Below are 20,465 nucleotides of genomic sequence, written 5' to 3' on the forward strand. Positions count from 1 at the left end.
ATAAAATCACTCGCTCACTCACACACACACACACACATTATAAAATCACTCGCTCACTCACACACACACACACACACACACATTAAAAAAGCATTAGCTCACTCTCACACCCACACACACATTTTATAATCACTCGCTCATTCTCTCACACACACCCCCCACACACACACATTATAAAAGCATTAGCTCACTCACACACACACACACACACACACACACACACATTATAAAATCACTCGCTCACACACACATATTATAAAAACACTCGCTCACACACACACATTATAAAAACACTCGCTCACACACACTTTATAAAAACACTCGCTCACTCACACATACTTACACACACACACACACACACACACACACACACACACACACACACACTCATTCTCTATAATTGTACAGCAATCCAAAAAATTACTGTGCAGCTCTACTGAGCGTGCGGAACTTGAAGAATGGACCGGAAGATTTTGGAGTTTATTTCCGTGTGGAGACACGCTCTAAGCCGGTAGCTCAGAGAATGGCCTACCTGACAGGAAGAGGGTGTTGGCATTTATACCAGTCAGTCAGACGGGGGAATACAGGGGAGTGGTGACCAAACATTACAGGGTGTGGTCTTAAGTTCATGGCGGGAATGGGAGCCTATGGGGGAGCCAGTCTGGCGGGGGGGTGTGTGAGGGGGGGGGGGGGGGGACAAAAGGTGAAGGGGGGGTTGGTCATAGCAGGAAGAAGACCATCTTGGGGGGGGGGGGGGGGGGGGTTCAAATGCATACAGGAGAGCATGAATCCTCAGAAAAGCCATTTGAATGCTAATGGTCTCTTACTGAGACAAGAGAACATGACCAGGAACATGGCTTCCAGAGTGAGATAATACCACATAATGTCAGCAGTTCACACGTTAATATAATAAATAAATAAACATAATGTAAGCAGTTCACACGTGACACGCATGAGACATGAAAGGCAAACTAAAGTCAAAGTAGCCTCTAACAAGGAGCCGACAGAGCAGAATGCTGTGTTAGACATGTGCGGTCTGCCCGTACACACCGCGCCATGGTGTTAGGCAAACGGTGAATGAAATTATGCCTAAAATGGGTGCCAACGTGTTAGCACATCAGCCCCTCTGCCTCTGTCTTCCTAGTCTAGCCCTGAGGTTTGTTATTCTATTGATTTCTGTTCTACTTCTAATTATTTGTATTGTTGTTTATTGTCCTTTTGTATTGTTTGCTTTTTGTAACTCTGACGTGTTAAAGTTAAAGATTCTCCCTCTCCCTCTACCTCTCTCTCCCTCTCTCTCCCTCTCGCTCTCTCTCTCCCTCTCTCTCTCCCTCTCTCTCTCCCTCCCTCTCTCTCCCTCCCTCTCAGGTCTTCACCACGTATTGTAATGAGGACTATGACAGGCGTAATGAGGACGTGGACCCGATGGCTGCATCTGCGGAGTACGAGCTGGAGAAGCGAGTGGAGAGGCTCGATCTGTTCCCTGTCGAGCTGGAGAAAGGTACACACACACAGACACACACTCACACACACACACACACACACACACACACACACACACACACACACACACACACACACACACACACACACTAGACTTGGGCCAGATATATCCAGTCCTGAATTGGAGGGGCTGGACCACCGCATTGTTTACAGATAAGATGGCGTCCGGGAGACAGGTAGTGCTAGTCGGAGGACAACAGATGAGCGTGTGGGAACACACTCTTACACACACATACACACGCACACACATACACACACACACACATACACACACACACACATGGGAACACACACACACATACACACGCACACACATACACACACACACACACACACACATACATGGGAACACACACATACACACACACACACACACACATACATGGGAACACATACATGGGAACACACACACACACACACATACACACACACATACATGGGAACACATACATGGGAACACACACACACACACATGTGGGAACACACGGTTGTTTTCATGTATAGAGGACTAGAGCAAGAGAAGGATGGATAAATAGATGGAGGCTTAAGGCGAAGGGTAGAATGGATGGACTGGCGGAGACAGATACTGTAAGTAACCCACTGTAGACTGGAGAATAAATGCATGAATGTGGATGTGTGTTCCCATGTATGTGTGTGTGTGTGTGTGTGTGTGTGTGTGGATGTATGGACCTATTTATAGACTGAATAATTAAGCAGTTGTTCACGGGTCAAAAAGGCCAGTATTTGTACTTCTACTCCATCAGAGCCAAGCAGCCAAAGCCCCTTCGCAATGAATAATACACATGTACTCCCCTCGCTACGGCCCAGATCCGGCCCAGACTCGGCCTACACCAGGCCCTCGTTCTGAGCCTTTGGCCCAGTTTCTGACCCGAATCCCCACAGACTAGCAGACTTCTGATCCGTCGTGATCGGGATGCGAGTCGTCCTCTGCGGTGTCCCAGTCTGACAGCCTACAACAGGGCAAATAGCAGCAGCATCGCTGTCTGTACACCTTCATCTCGGAAAACTGTTAGATAACAGCAGGACTCGACAGCAGGACTCAACAGCAGGCCTAGACACACACACTCTCTCTCAGTGGAAAAGACAGGGGGAGTTATTTATTTAAAAGTTAAAAATAGTAATAGAAGAGTGAGATGCAGAGATGGATTAAGATGAAAATAAGCTTCTCTCTAAATACAAACGAGCTCTGGAACGGATATAGATGGAATTAAAGGGGGATTCTCTGACTTAACACTAAGTAATGACAATACATAATAGGCAGTTTGTTAAAGCTGCGTGTGTTCAATACATAATAGGCAGGTTGTTTAAGGTGCCTGTGTTCAATACATAATAGGCAGGTTGTTTAAGGTGCGCTTGTTCAATACATAATAGGCAGGTTGTTTAAGGTGCGTGTGTTCCAACGTTCCTTCAGGAGCAAAGAAAGGAGAGGTGAATGTGATTGGTTGTTGAGTTAAAAGATCAGTAACATTTTGCCAAGATTAAGGATTTTGCACCTGAGTAGACAGAGATCAGTGAAGCTGATGTGTGTGTGTGTGTGTGTGTGTGTGTGTGTGTGTGTGTGTGTGTGTGTGTGTGTGTGTGTGTGTGTGTGTGTTTGTTTTCTGAGCAGACAGTGATCAGTGAAGCTGATGTGTGTGTGTGTGTGTTTTCTGAGCAGACAGAGATCAGTGAAGCTGATGTGTGTGTGTGTGTGTGTGTTTGTTTTCTGAGCAGACAGTGATCAGTGAAGCTGATGTGTGTGTGTGTGTGTGTGTGTTTTCTGAGCAGACAGTGATCAGTGAAGCTGATGTGTGTGTGTGTGTGTGTGTGTGTGTGTGTGTGTGTGTTTCCTGAGCAGACAGCGATGGCCTGGGCATCAGCATCATTGGGATGGGAGCTGGAGCCGACATGGGCCTGGAGAAGCTGGGCATCTTCGTCAAGACTGTCACAGATGGAGGGGCCGCTCATCGGGATGAACGGTACGTGTGTGATGTGTGTGATGTGTGATGTGTGCGTGTGTGTGTGTGTGTGTGTGTGCATGTGTGTGTGAATCAGGGAGTTGTGTGACATGTATATGAAGTGAGTGTGTATGTTTGAAACAGAGACACAAAACAATGTTTTATATGACATTATCTCCAAATGATTTATTTCACTGTGGTTATTAATACATTTGCCTGTTCTGGTTTCCCGAGTGAGTTAAGCTGAAGCAGCAGAGAGGAGTGTGTGTGTGTCTGTTCTGTGCTGATGATGATGAGTCACTATAAAAGCACGCCTGTCTTCAGCCTCAGGGGAATACACTCCTACAGGCCCAGCTGTGCACATATTAATAGTCTGTGTGTGTGTGTGTGTGTGTGTGTGTGTGTGTGTGTGTGTGTGTGTGTGTGTGTGTGTCTGTCTGTGTGTGTGTGTGTTCCACAGTATCCAGGTGAATGACCTGATCGTGGAGGTGGATGGAACCAGTCTGGTCGGAGTCACTCAGACTTTCGCCGCTTCTGTCCTAAGGAACACGTCAGGAAGCGTCCGGTGAGAGAACCCAGAGAACCCAGCCCTGCTGTTCTTACTTAAAACATTTTAAAAAAAAAATGTAACTCTGATAACTCACGCTTCCATGCAGAACATTACCCAAGTGTAGAACCTTTTGTCAACTAGGTCTTGTATCAGAAGAACCGTGTGTCAGAAATGGTTCTTTCCACCTGTAAATAGTTTCTCACAGCACAGAATGCTGTAAAGACAGACCTACACAGAAGCTCCACCGAGTACCTTTCCACACACAAGGGATGAGTCTTGGTTGTGTGGCGCACGCTAGTTAAACACCTAAGGGGAGCCAAGACAAGGAACTCTAATTAATGGAACCTCTTATGGTTCTTTAGAATGGAAACATGGCAAAGAACGCTTTAATGTTCTACCCTTTATTCTGTGAGCGTGACGCCCTCACTGAAGTGAAGTGGATACTCACACACACACACACTCTCACACACACACACACTTTCACACACCAACAGCGAGGGGATTGTAGCTTGCAGAGTTAGCATGTGGAGGTTAGCATCACTGACTGAACACGTAGGCAAAGCGTCAGCTGAAATACAGGATTCATTTCATCAAAAGTAGTGCTGGTGACTTCATTTATCAAGTTATTACAGCTGCCATAAGGTCATTTAAATCAAGCGTTAGTAGCTTTATAGCTAAATTCAACTGACGACTCGACCTTCGAACAGAAAGGCTGAAAGGGCCGATTAGGGGGCATGTCCTGCAAACGTCCCCACCACCTGGGAAGTGCCCTGAGTTCCTGCGGGCGCAAAGAGCCTTTTAATTACCCTGGCGAGGTTCCTCTGAGAGCAGAAACACACACACAAACACACACACACACACAGACAGCTGTGGAGTTCTGCTCAGTGTGCTGCCAGCTGTCTCCATACTGAAACAATGGACAGAGATTAATGATGAAAAACTGCTTTCTATATATATGTGAGTGTGTGTGTGTGTGTGTGTGTGTGTGTGTGTGTTTGTGTGTGTGTGATGGGAGTGCGTACGTACAGGTAACAGGTGTAATAGGTCCAGGAAGAGAGGATGGTGGTTTGGAGAAGCATATTTGTGGGAAAACGCACAAAGACCTCTTCAAATAAATAGTTTCAGCTGCATGCTTGATTTTCCAAAGGGGAAACCAGAAAAAGGTGAATTCTGTGACTCAGTGTGCATAGCCATGGCAGGATATTATAACACTCACAGCCTGCAGTTTTCTACTGATGGACTGAGTGCAGGTGAGGAAGGTGTCTGGGGCCCAGATGACGGGGAACATGGTCGTGGTATCTAGAAGGAGAGTAGTCATCAGCAGCACTCCCTTCAGCATGAATAGATCATGAGAGTGGGCTGCCTCTGAATGACTCACAGACGCAGTGTTTACTTCCTGTTCTGGGGGAAGCCTGGTGCTGAGGTGTAGGGAACGCACTGCCGTTTAGGACAGACCCCGTGTGTATACAAGACTTGAAGAAGAGAGTTCCCCCAAGCACCCTTGAGAGAGTGAACAAAACACATCGCTTCAGCAGCAACCAAACTGCAAAATAAATAAACACACACACACACACACACACACACTTATACAAGCACGCACTGCAGGGGGTCAAGACCACCCATCTGGAAATGACATGTTCATATTCATTACTGAGCAGCTTGTAGGGGGATTGTGAGACTAGCCGTGTGTGTGTGTGTGCGTGTGTGTGTGTGTTTGCGTGTGTGTGTGTGTTTCTGAGTGTGTGTTTGTGAGTTTGTGTGTGTGTGTGTTTGTGAGTTTGTGTGTGTAGTGTGTGTGTTTGGCTATGTGCCAATTCATGTGAATGCTTGATCTTTTAAATTTGTGTTTCTGCGTGCATATATGCATGCATTCATGTATGTTGATGTGAAAATCCCTACAGTGTGTATTGATGTGTGTGTGTCATTGGAGCCTGTGATTGGTCATTTGTGACCCACCTCCCTGTATGCAGGTTTCTGATTGGCCGTGAGAAGCCAGGCGAGCAGAGTGAGGTGGCCCAGCTCATCCAGCAGACTCTTGAGCAGGAGCGCTGGCAGAGAGAGATGATGGAGCAGCGCTACGAGAACTACATGGGCGATGAGGACGAGGTGTGTGTGTGTGTGTGTGTGCATGCATGTACAGTAGGTGTGTGTGTGTGTATGCGTGTGTGTGTGCATGCATGGACAGTTGGTGTGTACGTGTGTACGTGTGTTTGTGTGAATGTGTGTGTGTGTGTGTGTGTGTGTGTGTGTGTGTGTGTGTGTGTGTGTGTGTGTGTGTGTGTGTGTGTGTGTGTGTGTGTGTGTGTGTGTGTGTGTGTGTGTGTGTGCACCTTTGTGTGATTGTGTGAATGTGTGTGTACCTTTGTGTGATTGTGTTAGCGTGTGTTTGTGTGCGAGTGGATTTCATTTTGAGCATACACTACCCCATGAAATCATAATGCCTTGTGGTGGCAAAGTCCCAAATATGAGTGCCCTGCTTGCACCCAGTAAACCCAGTGAAACCTAATTCTACTTCAGCTCCAATCCATTTCACAGACAGTGCAATGCACCTAATGCTCTTGCAGTTGCATTGTCAAATAGTGCCCTCTAGTGTTAAAAGATAGATATTACAACAGGACATTTGGGATACAGTCACCATATCAGCTGCAAATGTTTTATTTCAACAAACAAATCTATCCTTTTGAATCCTCTAACGTAGAGGCTCTTAAGCTTTGTAACCACTGTGCTCTTATCTACATGTCAGTATGTGACAGACTGAAAGATTTAGATGACGTTTGAAAGATTTAGATGACGTTTGGAAGATTTAGATGACGTTTGGAAGACGATGCATAGGTGTTATGTAAAGCGAATGTTACTCTTGGGAAAGTCTTGTGGGATTTACTTATCCCAGGGAAGTTGGGATGAAACATTAAGAATTATTGCAACTAGAGGCCAGCTTCAGTCAGCTAAACCCCCAACACCCACACACACACACACACACACACACACACACACACACACACACACATACACACACACACACACACACACACACACTGGCCAGTCTCTCAGTAACTCCCCCAACCCCCACTCCCTAGGCTGGCGACTATGGCACTGATGAAGAGGAGGATGATGAAGAGGAGGAGATGAGCCCCGGGTACCCCAGCGCCATCGAGGTGTTTGACCTGGCCGAGAACGAGGACATGATGTCACCGCTGGAGATGGACCCAGAGAAGCTTGCACACAAGTACAAAGAGGTAAGTGTGTGTGCGTCTGTGTGTGTGTGTGTGTGTGTGTGTGTGTGTGTGTGTGTGTGTGTTTAGTATATGAACTGATATAATTTAGAACAAACTTGGATTCAATCCAAAGGAGTAAAATGTATTGTTTTGAGATCATCTCATCTCAGTTCTTAAATGAGGAATAGCAGAGATGATGAGGAATGAAAGAAGTGCTCTGTTTCTCATTCTCTCTGATTTATCCCTCCCTCCCTCTCTTTCTCTCACTTCTTCCTTCTCCCCCTCCTTGGCTCCCCATCTCTCTCCATCCTCATCTCTATGTCCCCTTCTACCCCCCCCCCCCCCTTTTCTCTCTCTGCCCACCTCCCCTCTGTCTCTCAGCTCCAGATCAAGCATGCTGTGACTCAGGCAGAGATCCAGCAGCTGAAGAGGAAGGTAGGACACACCGCCACCTTCACACCTACCCGGTCCAATAGTATATGGAAATGCTGTGTGTGTGTGTATGCATGCGTGTCTGTGCTATGTGTTTGTATGTATTTGTGAATGTGTGTGTGTGTGTGTGTGTGTGTGTAACTGTTGTGTGAATATTGTGTGTGTTTATGCTATGTGTGTGTGTGACTGTTGTGTGAATATTGTGTGTGTTTATGCTATGTGTCTCTGTGTGTGTGTGTGTGTGTGTGTGTGTGTGTGTGTGTGTGTGTGTGTGTGTGTGTGTGTGTGTGTGTGTGCGTGTGTGTGTGTGTGTGTGTGACTCCCAGGTGTCTCACGCGGACCAGGAGAAGCAGCGGTGGCGCGGTGAGAAGGCCCAGCTGGAGCGGAGCCTCACAGACAACCGTGAGCGCATGGAGAAGCTGGAGGGCTACTGGATGGAGGCCCAGTCGCTGTGCCAGGCCGTGGACGAGCACCTCAAGGAGACGCAGGCCCAGTACCAGGCCCTGGAGCGCAAGTACAGCAAGGCCAAGAGGCTCATCAAGGACTACCAGCTGAAGTAAGAGACGCAGACAAATAACGTAACTTAACTTAACTTAACTTAACTTAACTTAACTTAACTTAACGTAATGTAATATAACGTAATGTAATGTAATATAATACACAAACTGTTGCTACTGCTAAGTCAAAAATATCAATCTGGATGATGTGTTTCTGAAACTGCTGGGCGGCATTAAACCATGTTTGCAATGCCTGCAGGGAGATAGAGTTTTTGAAGAAGGAGACGGCCCAGCAGAGGACAGTGGAAGAGGAAGAGGCAGAGGCAGAGGCAGAGGCAGAGGCAGAGGCAGAGGCTTCAGACCAGGAAGAGGCAGAGCAGCTCCAGGACAAGGTAAGAACTACATGCCTCTTATCCTACAACAGGAAGTACTTCGCACTGGTGCACATACAGTCCTGTTTATGTAGCTGGAACTTAATAGTGCTAAGTCTTGGCACATCAGCTAGAAAATACACACACACTAAATCATGATTGTCCTCTGAAAAACTCTCAGGAACACACCACACACATAATCTCTCTTTCTGTCTCTCTCTCTCTCTCACACACACACACACACACACACACACAAACATACAGAACCCCTCTAACCCCTGTGTGTGTGTTTTCCCAGGTACCTGATGCACCTGAGGTGGAGGAACCCAAGGCAGGAGCCTCCTAAAGGCAGGAGTGTGTGCTTCAGTGAGGAGACCACGCTGTCCCACTACGTTAATGAGGGCCAACACAACACTACTCTACTACTCTCTCTCTCTCTCTCTCTCTCTCTCTCTCTCTCTCTCTCTATAGCTCTCTCACTCTCTCTCTCTCTCACACTCTCTCTCTCTCTCTCCCTCTATCTGTCTCTCTCCCTCTATCTCTCACTCTCTCTCTCTCTCTCTCCCTCTCTCTCTCTTTCCCTCCCTCCCTCTCTCTCTCTCCCTCTATCTCTCTCCCTCTCTCTCTCTTTATCTCTCTCCCTCTATCTATCTCTGTCTGGAACTGGAACAGGAACAGGTGGATGGAAGGTCCCCTTTCCCTTTTGACTCTTCTTTTTTAGAGAGGTCCCCTCTCTATCCTCTGTCTGTGAACCAAGAGCTTGGAAGGAGAGGACTATTCAGTCTTTTTTTTTTGTTTCTGTGATCTGTCCGCTAACGGCCACACACCAGCTGTGGATGTGTCTGGCGTCTCTCTCTGTCTCCTCACACACACCACACACCCGCTGTGGATGTGGATGGCGTCTCTCTACTCACGGCTAGTCTCACAATCCCCCAACAACAGGTGTTCCTCTCCTCCGATGAAAAGTATTTTGTGTGAGCGATTCCTCCGCTTTCTTTGACGTTGCTTTTAAAACTACTGTATTACTTCACACCCCTGTCCCGTGATATGGGACCACCTGTGAAAGTTTTTTTATCTTTTGCTCATTGTGATGTGTGTGTGTGTGTGTGTGTGTGTGTGTGTGTGGACTCTGGGGCCGTATCACCTCTGAAAGAACACACTCCGAGTGGACATCAAAGAAGCCTTCTGTTTTTCTTTTGTTGCTAGGATACTACACTTCCTTTGTAACTTCTTTTCTTTTTTAAGTTGTTCCTTCCTTGAAGTCTGTAAAGACGTGACACTATATTCGTACATGTTTAATCAAATGGGTGTTGTTTGTACATATTCTTTATAAGTGTATATTAATATACTGTAAGTATAAATATTGGAAATCAAGGTAACTGAAAGGATTTTTGTTAAAATCCTCTCTTGAAGGTGAAGAGGGTGTTTTTGGTTGTAAAAAGTATTTGTGAGAGAGAGAGAGATCCTGAGAGCTGAGGTTTGTGCAGATGTCATCTGGGATAGATTTGATCATTTGTTCACACACACAGTGTCTGTTTTACCGAGGCTGATGCCATCTGTGTGGTACACCTGCCGTGGATCTGAAAAGGAAGCAGTTTCTGGAAGAAGCATCCCATAATAACCAACCACTTAGGCATCCTGCACCGGCTCCACTACGTCTAGTATTCTCACTCTTTTCCAGCTAGACTCCGCCCCTTGATTCCTATTGGCTGGCAGACTGGTGAGGTTATAGACCCATTGTGAGGTCCCACCGGCCCGTAATGAAAGTGGAATCCCCTGAAGCACTGAGAACTCAATGGGACACAGCTGTCTGTTGGTGCTGCTGCTGCTCATCTCTCACAGTGAAAAGCCACAGACATTTAGTGTGTATATACATATCAGTGCCAGAATCCCTCTCGCTCTCTCCAACATGAATGTTTTTGTCACAACTGAAGTGAATCAGCAACTCCTCAGCCTCTTTTTTTTGGCCCAAGCTGAATCAGTGTTATTACAAGAGAAGTTCCCGATTTGAACTGTGGGCCTTTGTGGGTACTGATTTGGGCCCAGCGGTTCTGGTTCTGGTTCCCCTTCCTGTGCCAGGCTCAGACTGACAGCTAGCAGCTGCTGCCTTCTTCTCTTAATCTCCGATTTGGGGCGGACTTTGGCAACTCTATCACCCTGGTTAGTCCTGGTTAGCGTGGCCTTCTGCCATCTTTGGTGTTTCTGTGTAACTCTACTGGCCATGCTGACTGAGCCCAGCACCGGCCCCCCAGCTAAGATCATTGTTTTGGAAACGGATCCACCTGCAGGAGATGCAGTCGTGTGTGAAGCTCTCACACTCACGCTCACGCTCACGCTCACACTCACACTCAATCTCACACTCACATGGGACCAAGGACCTGAGCCAGCACACCAGTGTTTCTATATCTATTTTTGATGCAGCATTTTCGGGACTTAATAACTCAAGAGAAGTATTACAGAGACCTGCAGCCCGGGATCAGACAGACTGATCAGAGTTTTTCTGGGGGTTTTAAAAGCACACACACATACACACACACACACACACACACACACACGCATACATACATACAGATGAGCCAGCAGGAGTATTTCTCCCCCATTCAGAGGCACTGCCGGCTCCAAAGTGTTCCACAAAGAAGGTTCCACTCCAACCCACCTGCGTCGCCATAGGAACAAATCCGGAACGTTCTGATGAAGCAGCATAGACTTTGGTTCCTCTGGTGTGAATGTTTTTACAGACTTTTGGGATGAGAGGATCAACTTTAAGAAAATTCTGTGTGTCGGAAGGCACCGGATGGAAACTGAAGAAGTGGAATGGATTCTGGAGATTTGTGAGAGGTGATAATTAAATTGCTTGTGAATTTAGTCATGTGTAGGGAATCACTATTAGTGGGAATCCATGGCAACTGAGTATGTATGTATTTAGCAGGATTGTCCAGCACAGTTTTGTTTAATGTGATTTTATGGAATAAACAGTCAATGGTGAGAACTGCCTGGACCATTGTGTGTTTATTTTTTTTAATAAGCACTTTGTAACCTTTAAAAGAATGTAAAATATCTATAATTCCAACTCCTCAAGACCTAGAAATATAAATATAACTAGAAAGTTTGAAACTTGAATTTTTTATTATTAAATATATATATATTTTATTATTATTATTATTATTATTATTATTATTATTATTAAGTTCCACCAGTCATGCCCAAAAAGGCAGGCACAGTAAATGACACTCAGCCAATGCTAGTGTAAAGACATTCTGGCAGGTAGGCTAAATGCTGCAATAGGTAGAATAAATCTGTAAGATACATTTCAAGACAGCTGAGATGGGTCCCCCCCTCACAGTGAACGCATAATTGGCTTTTAACATGAGAAACAGTCACATCATAATGAAGCAGGCTGGAAATGCCGCTGCAGGATTTGTGCCAATGATTAAAGTAAAAGAGTCTGACATGTCATAACACATCCTTGCATTTGGAGCAATCATCAGTCTTCCTCAGATATAGTTTTACAATAGTCTTTCAAAAACATGACACATGTTTGAACAACATCTTCCACACTTATTGTTTTATAACGCACTCAGACACATGATAATGCATGAACAGCAATAGCACCTTGGTAAAGATAAATCTCCCCCTCCAAACCTGCATAATAACTCTCACCTCTCACTGAAGACTGCACTGTTGTCCTGAGATTAGGGATACCCAACACTGGCCGAGTTTCCACCCGATCACATGCAGGTTTGTTGTCATAAACCCAGTCCCTCAGGGGCACATGCGTCTCCCGTCCAGCAGCCAAGCCTGGGGTAGATTCTGCCAAGCCTGGGGTAGATTCTGCCAAGCCTGGGGTAGATTCTGCCAAGCCTGGGGTAGATTCCGCCGTGCTCTGGGGTGGGTGTGCACCCCATCTGGGTTAGCTCCACTCCTGTGAGGTGCTGTTCACTGTCCGGACCTATGTCCATGAATACCATTTATTGTCCAATTGCCAAATCCTATGTCCATGCATACCATTCATTGTCCAGTTGTCCAGTCCATCAGTTCTGGGTATTATTCTTTGTCCAGTTGTCCAATCCATCGCACGTGCAGATCCAGGTCAAATATGGGCACGACCCAGACCAGAATCAGCTTCTGTGTGGGATCTGATAGCCCAATTCGGACCCGTCTTGGTGGTTCTGGAGGTTCTGGACCTCTCAGCTCTCCTGAGGTGTGACCTGCTTGTCTGTTGAGGGTTGTGTCGTCTTAGTCCGTCTCCATGGTAGCAAGCATCCGTCTGTCTCTCTGCCAGAATCACACCCCTGTGTGGAGAGACACACAAACCAGACAGCCTCAGGTACATAACTTCACACCCCTACATCCTTATGGACGCTGCTAAATGCTCTCATACTCCTACACACCCCTACATCCTTATGGACACTGCTAAATGCCATCATACTTCTACACATCCTTTTACACACACTTAAACACTCTTAAATATACACTGAACATCCTACATAAACTCCTTAGCATTTACATAATACTGTTATATAGTCTTTGATACACTCTTAGGGTTGTCACTGTGTCAGATGAATGATCCACAACATCATACTGAACCTCAAAGCTGCTGTTTTGAATGGAAGGGCCACAGACGTTTTTCTGCGTTGACAGCTGTCACCCAGCTACAACAATCAACGTCTCAGAATGTTTCAGAGTCAAAGGCAAGTTTCCACCTGAATCACACAATTACATTCTCTCCCCGCCATTTCTCTCTCTATTTCTCTCTCTCTTTCTCTTTCTCTCTCTCACTCTCTCACTTTTCCTCTCGCTTTCTTTCAGTATCTAAATTGGTTGTGTCAGAACTGAAGGCTTGTTCTGTGATGTGTGTGTTGCCATGATAGTCAACGTGCTGTTTGCCATCTGCTGTACCCATATCAACGAGAGCCCACGGCGCCAAGGACACTAGTGTTGGATCAGGATTTATTTCTTGCTAAGTGCTCAATGTCAGCACTGACTGAATGAGAACGGAGGGCCTAGAACACTCTAGAAACAGTTCACGCCTCTGTGTTCTCTATGACATTCGATATGTATGCAGTCTAAATTGATGGATTGATCTCCTGGTACAGAAAGTGCGCATGCTGACAGAAAAATATGTGTTCTTAATGAATAATCAATACAAATGTTCTTATTCGAACAGAGCCAAGTCTCTCAATTAAATTTCCATTCTAACCATACGTGTCCTGTATGCACAATACACTGTATCTCGACCTGGCAGGAGCAAATGCAGATGCATGTTCAAGCATGGGGTGAAACACAGAAACACACTGGACCCGAACCCACACTGTGTGGCAGACGTGCTAGCGGCAGACATGCTAGCGACAGACATGTTAGCGACAGACGTACTAGCGACAGACGTGCTAGTGTCAGACATGTTAGCCTCAGACATGCTAGTGTCAGACATGTTAGCGAAAGACGTGTTAGCGACATACGTGCTAGCAGCAGACATGCTAGTGTCAGACGTACTAGCGACAGACGTGCTCTGTACCCGCTCAGGTGTCTGTCAATAGCACGACTCAGCTCTGCACGACTCTGTACCGGCAGGTCATTTTCACACTCACATTCACAGTGGCAACGGATTAGAACAGATTACATTTGTAGAGTATCCGGGCCTTATTTGGGCCAGATTGGTTCTGTGTTTGGTTGCCACGGGTACCCGCTGAACTGAGCCTACCGTGTAATAGGATTTCCTCCTGTACACCTGCCACAAACTGCAACATTGGTTAGGACCTTGAGAGTTATCCCAAAAACATAACAGTGTTGATAACAGCATTGAGAATGTGTGTGTGTGTGCGTGTGCGTATGCGTGTGCGTGTCTGTGTGTGTGTGTACGTGTACGTGTACGTGTACGTGTGTGTGTGTGTGTGTGTGTGTGTGTGTGTGTACGTATGTGTGTGTGTGTGTGTGTGTGTGTACGTATGTGTGTGTGTGTGTGTGTGTGTGTGTGTGTGTGTACGTATGTGTGTGTGTGTGTGTGTGTGTGTGTGTGTGTGTGTGTGTGTGTGTGTGTGTGTGTGTGTGTGTGTGTGTGTGTGTCTGTACTGCTGTCACCTCTTCAGTTGACTGTGAGAGGCTCTGGTAGGGGTGAGATGGCTGCTGAGATTTTCCTGTCTGTTCCTTTGAGTCCTGCAGACACAACATGATTAAATCCCAAAGCAAAAAGAACTCTGGGTAATGTATTTTTTGGTAAAAAAAAAACCTAAGAGCAGGGAGTGATTAACTGCAGGGAGTAGCTGGTAGCAGAGTGGTAAAAACACTAAGATCATGGTTTCATTTGACAGTCAATGGTTTCTGAAAATAGCACTCAACGCAAGGTGCACAGTACCTGAGCTATACGTCTCTTTGGATAAACCCATCTGCTAACTGAACACACTTCATTCATTTGCCAGGCGTTTTATCCAAAGTGAGTTACAGCACAGTGCAGACACACAGTTTACATGTGTGTTCCCTGGGTATCAAATCAATGAAATTGGTATTGTTAGAGCATTGCTCTACCAGTTAAAGGTCCAGTTCATGATTTTGGCAAAAGGGGTTGTTGATATTTGACATCAACAACCAATCAAATTACACCCCTGTTTTCCTAAGCAACATATTGTTGATTGGCTGGAATAGTGGATGGCTTGTTCAGAGCCACTTTGTTTGTTTCTCATTTACATAACTCTGTCTAACTGTATCAACGCAGTTCTCTAGCTGAATACACAGATTGTACTATCTAGACGACTGTACTATCTAGACGACTGTACAATCTAGACGACTGTAAGGGGAAATTCTATGAACTGTCAAAAAAAAGTGTCAGACTACACCTTTCCACTACAGAAACATCCAAACCACAGGAAGCCTAGCAGTTTTCCCGTACCGGTGAGTCTGCCTCAGCTGCGGGTTGAGCGCTGGACTGAGCGCTGGCCTGAGCGCTGGACTTGAGCGAGCCCCTCATCTTCTCACTGAACCAAGAGAAAGGCACGAGTGAGGGGGCGGAGGAGCGGGCCGGACGCGCCTCGGTCGACTCTCTGCAGACGCCAGGGAGAAAACAGATGTGTGTGTGAGAGAGTTTGCGTGTGTGTGTGTGTGAGAGAGATAGAGAGTGTGTCTGTATGTGTACGTGTGTGTGTGTGTGTGTGTGTGTGTGTGTGTGTGTGTGTGTGTGTGTGTGAGTGTGTGTGTGTGTGTGTTTGTGTGTGTGTGTGTGTGTGTGTGTGTGTGTGTGTGTGTGTGTGTGTGTGTGTGTGTGTGTGTGTGTGTGTGTGTGTGTGTGTGTGTGAAAGTGTGTGTATGTATGTGCGATATGGGTTACCCGTTTACCACATACATTCTTTTAGTTCTGTCTTTTCTGACTTTGCCATACGTCCGTCTCAAGGTTACCCTGTTCAAAGGAAATACAATATAAAATGAAATGTATGATCTCGATAAGATTGTGGAGTCATAGTATTGTCTTCGTGGGCCTATACTGTATATGCCCAAAGTGGACTACATTAGCAAGACTACCAATACATTTGGGCTCTCATTAATTAGTACTGACTAAAGTGAAGAATATAAGTATGTGGTTCTTACCCCAGGTCTAAGAAGCGTCTCTTGGTCTTTTTGTCCAGGAGCACAGTAGGACTGCCAGGTTCATCTGTCCCAGTGTCATGACTGTCATCTGTAAACAAGGAAACAGGTCTGATGGACAGCTCTCTGGAACAGATCAGATGTGGGCCGCAGTAGAAGTCTTTTTTGCTTAAGGAGGTTCCTGACAGAGTGAAATGACCCAGAAGTATCTAAGTGCTAAGGAAAGGTGCTACAGTGCTTCCTTTCTAATATCCTTTAGCACTGGTACACTGAACAATCCTTTCTTATCACCTTTAGCATCGGGTACACAAGCATAGGGTACACTGGACCATCCTTTCCTATCTCCTTTAGCATAGGGTACACTGGACCATCCTTTCCTATCTCCTTTAGCATAGGGTACACTGGACCATCCTTTCCTATCCCCTTTAGCATAGGGTACACTGGACCGTCCTTCATGAAATCAGACGGCAGCAATATTTAAAGTGAGGCACCATGATCTCCGCTGTTACTACCAGGGTCACCTGTTCCAATGTCATTCCTGTACTGTTTGTGTACTTGTGTGTGTGTGTGTGTGTGTGTGTGTGTGTGTTTTGTGTATGTGTGTGTTTTGTGTATGTGTGTGTGTGTGTGTGTATGTAGTTACTGACGTAATAGTGCTAAATTAGGTACTGATGTGAGTTAAAGATCAGTTTCTCAGTTAACACCTTGAAAGCAGCATAACGGAACAATTGCTAATCGCTAACGAGATGCTAGCGGCTAAAACTAGCGAAACCGCTTGAAATGTGCTTACTTTGACACTATGACAAACTAGTTAGTCAACAACTGTCCTAACACAGTCAAACATCAAGCAAGTGCAACACAAGACAAAGCAAGACGGCAAATAAGCTACTTACTAGTTCGGCAGACAGTAGTAACCGGGCGGCTTCAGGCAAACCTACATAACCCAGTAATATGCCTACAGACCCATGTATGGCAACGGCATGGAAGCGATTCTCTATATCAAAAGTCATTGTAGCGCCCCGATTTTTTTAAGCTGTTATTTTAAGGTAAAACTGCTTATCCTAACCCTAACCCTGAAGTACAATTACTGCATAATGCCACTTTAAGTATGTCCAGCTGTGACAACTTATAAACCACCTCACCGTCACTTTGTGAATGGTCCCCCTCGTGCAGGTGGGACTGGGCCTCCTCACGCAGGTTAGACTGGTCCCCATCGTGCAGGCTGGTGCCGTTCTCCTCGCTCAGGGGCTCTTCCTGCTGCCGGCGGTACAGTGAAGTGGCACCTGAGCTCGGATGCAACTGAGTCGTCGAGCTCATGGAGGGCGTGGGAGTGGGAGTGGGAGTGGGAGTGGGAGTGGGAGTGGGAGAGAGCAGCAAAGCATCCTGGGAAGAGTCGCTCTGGAGGGGCCGGTGCCTCCTGCGCACCTCGGCCAGGGCGGGGCCCATCATGCAGGGGTCAAAGGTGAAAGCTCGCCCCCGCTGGACCGGGGAGGATGATGGGAGGTTGGGCGAGGCGGAGGAGGGGTGGAGGAGGGGGTGGAGGGGAGAGCAGGAGCTGTGGAGAGGGCTGCTGTAACTCTGCAGAGACTGAAGTACGAGACGGGATGAGAGAGAATGAAACACAATGAGACAGGATGAGGCTTCAGGACTGAGACGGTGTCAGTCGACATCACTGAGACAGAACCGAACATTAGGACTGAGCCAGAATAAATCAGACCACTGCCAGACCTGGATCTGAGGTTTATGCAAAGCAGCTCACCTGTAGACTTGTGAGTAGAATCTCTTTAAGTATATATGCTTTTTTTAACATCTTTGGTTTTAAAATACAACTCACACTAACACACACACAGGCATGCACATGCACTTGAACACACACATTCCGGCCCGCCTGTGCCTTCTTATCATGACCAGCAGTGCTGCCAAGATTCTCTCTTCACACAAACTAAAAATACACATTTTTGTACACTCAAATACAAACTTACATTTGAACACACTCACACACACAATTAAGCAAACACACACACACACGCACATGCACACACACACACACACACACACACCTTCCTGTCCAGGCTATCATCCTCAATGGAACTCAGGCTGTCCCGGAGGCGGGACCGAGAGGGGCGGTGCCTCCTGATTGACAGCTGTCCTTTGGCCCTCTGTAGGCTTGTGTCCAATCGCTGAGTCTGAGGGACTGCCTCTGTCAGATCTAGTAAAGTAGGAAGTAAAGTAACAGTAACACTTCACATGACACACACATTCCCTCACTTTTGTACACACATACACCCACACACACACACATTCACTCTCATGTACACACACACACACACACACACATTCACTCTCTCATATACACAAATACACACACACACACACACACATTCCCTCTCATGTACACACACACACACACACACATACACACACACATTCCCTATCTTATGTACACACATACACCCACACACACACACATTCACTCTCATGTACACACACACACTCACACATACATTCTCTCTCTCTCATGTACACACACACACACACATTCACTCTCTCATATACACACATGCGTGTGCATAAAGTTAAATATTTCTTATTACACAGTCATCTTCTGTGTATTTCTCTCAAGACAAGACATATTCATATGCACTCACACTCACACATACTTTAATCGAACCAATTGTCTAAGGAGTATATAACACTTTAAGGAGTATATAACATTTTATTTTATTCATATAGCGCCAAAACAATACTCATTCAGACTCATACACACACACACCTGCATGCACAGATACACACACACACACCCAGACGTGTGTTGTGATTGGATGTGACCTGCGTGCTCCACATCCCCAGACAGTGGCTATAAAACGCAGTGACATCATAAAGCAGAGCTCAAGTTCCATTAACCTGTCACCGGGCACAGATTACCACCCTGAGTGATGGGAGGCCATTTCACACGCTAACACACACTAACACACACACACACACAGCACGCATACATACACACACACACTCTCAAACACACACACATGCAGATACCCACACACACACACTCTCTCTCACACACATACACACACACACACACACACACTCAAACACACACACACGCACACACTCTCAAACACACACACATGCAAATACCCACACACACTCTCTCTCTCTCTCTCTCTCTCTCTCTCACACACACACACGTTTGTGGATGCACACACACACACTCTTTAACACACACCCTCAGGGTTGTGTGAGTGCTCTGTGTGTGCTGGTGTGTGGGTCTGGGCTTGGATGTACATGTCCATGGACAGGTCTACAATTCGTACGTGGACGTGTGTGTGTGTGATTGTTCGGGTGGTTTGAGTGTGTGGTTATTTGTACACCGAGTTGCTGTGAGATTCCCCCATGTGTGTGGTTATTTGTACACCGATGTTGCTGTGAGATTCCCCCATGTGTGTGTGTGTGTGTGTGTGTGTGTGTGTGTGTGTGTGTGTGTGTGTGTGTGTGTGTGTGTGTGTGTGTGTGTTGTGTGTGTGTACGTATGTGTGTATGTGTGTGTGTGTGTGTGTGTGTGTGTGTGTGTGTGTGTGTGTGTGTGTACGCATGTGTGTATGTGTGTGTGTGTGTGTGTGTGTGTGTGTGTGTGTGTGTGTGTGTGTGTGTGTGTGTGTGTGTGTGTGTGTGTGTGTGTGATTCCCCCATGTGTGTGGCTATTTGTAAACATAAGACTAAAGGGGACTCACCAAACACGTCCCCTTTGGACCCGCACTTTGAGGAAGACATCTTAGACTGATCTGTGTAGTGAGGGTGACACAGAGACACATGAATACATGTACATATGCACATGGGGTCATGTACACACACACACACACATGCACACATGCACACACACACACACGCACATGCACACACACACGCACACACAAACATACATACAAGTATAAGGCAAAAAACTAAAATCTGAAACCAGGAATAATTTGAGTGAGTGTGTGAGACAAATTACAGACAGTTAAAGAAAGACAGACAGGCGGAGAGCAGAGAGACAGAGCAGAAGCTGTTGGGTTCTGAGGGAGGGCAGTTGGGCTTCCTCTACGCTGGGCAGGGGGGTGGCACCATGTCACACACAGGGGTTCTGGATGCCCAAAGCTGCCCTGCCATCTGCCACCACCCTCCTGTGGGCACCTTCCCTCTGTGCCAACCGGGATGTGAGAGAATCACATATGGTTTCTACCACACCAATATGCCACACTCACCCTGGCATACCATGCCAAGGGTGCCCTGGGTATGCCGATAGTACACGTTCACCTTTAGTGCTGTTCATTATAACCTTCATACAAAACATTGGACTGAGATCCCATTTTGGTTTCCTTTCCTGAAGA

At 46.4% G+C, this 20,465-nt stretch overlaps 1 protein-coding gene and 1 long non-coding RNA gene across 2 annotated transcripts in view; one reads left to right on the plus strand and one right to left on the minus strand.

The window, feature by feature from the left end:
* The window catches only part of ppp1r9bb (protein phosphatase 1, regulatory subunit 9Bb), a 26,985-nt gene extending 18,007 nt beyond the window's left edge, over nucleotides 1-8,978 (plus strand). The window contains exons 2-10 of the mRNA XM_031567874.2: nucleotides 1,369-1,501; nucleotides 3,362-3,482; nucleotides 3,922-4,026; nucleotides 5,982-6,117; nucleotides 7,089-7,247; nucleotides 7,608-7,661; nucleotides 7,985-8,214; nucleotides 8,415-8,547; nucleotides 8,825-8,978. Of these exons, the coding sequence (XP_031423734.1) occupies nucleotides 1,369-1,501; nucleotides 3,362-3,482; nucleotides 3,922-4,026; nucleotides 5,982-6,117; nucleotides 7,089-7,247; nucleotides 7,608-7,661; nucleotides 7,985-8,214; nucleotides 8,415-8,547; nucleotides 8,825-8,872 (1,119 nt within the window). The 3' untranslated portion in view covers nucleotides 8,873-8,978. The remainder of the gene's footprint in view (nucleotides 1-1,368; nucleotides 1,502-3,361; nucleotides 3,483-3,921; nucleotides 4,027-5,981; nucleotides 6,118-7,088; nucleotides 7,248-7,607; nucleotides 7,662-7,984; nucleotides 8,215-8,414; nucleotides 8,548-8,824) is intronic.
* A 2,465-nt stretch (nucleotides 8,979-11,443) lies between these two features.
* Nucleotides 11,444-14,683, minus strand: LOC116220529. The gene is made up of 2 exons (XR_004163721.1): nucleotides 14,605-14,683; nucleotides 11,444-12,818 (listed from the first exon to the last, which is right to left on the minus strand). It is a non-coding gene; the product is annotated as an uncharacterized LOC116220529 (long non-coding RNA).
* Between the last annotated feature and the right edge of the window lie 5,782 nt (nucleotides 14,684-20,465).

The sequence above is a fragment of the Clupea harengus genome, chromosome 1 (assembly GCF_900700415.2).
Source record: "Clupea harengus chromosome 1, Ch_v2.0.2, whole genome shotgun sequence".
Lineage (NCBI taxonomy): Eukaryota > Metazoa > Chordata > Actinopteri > Clupeiformes > Clupeidae > Clupea > Clupea harengus.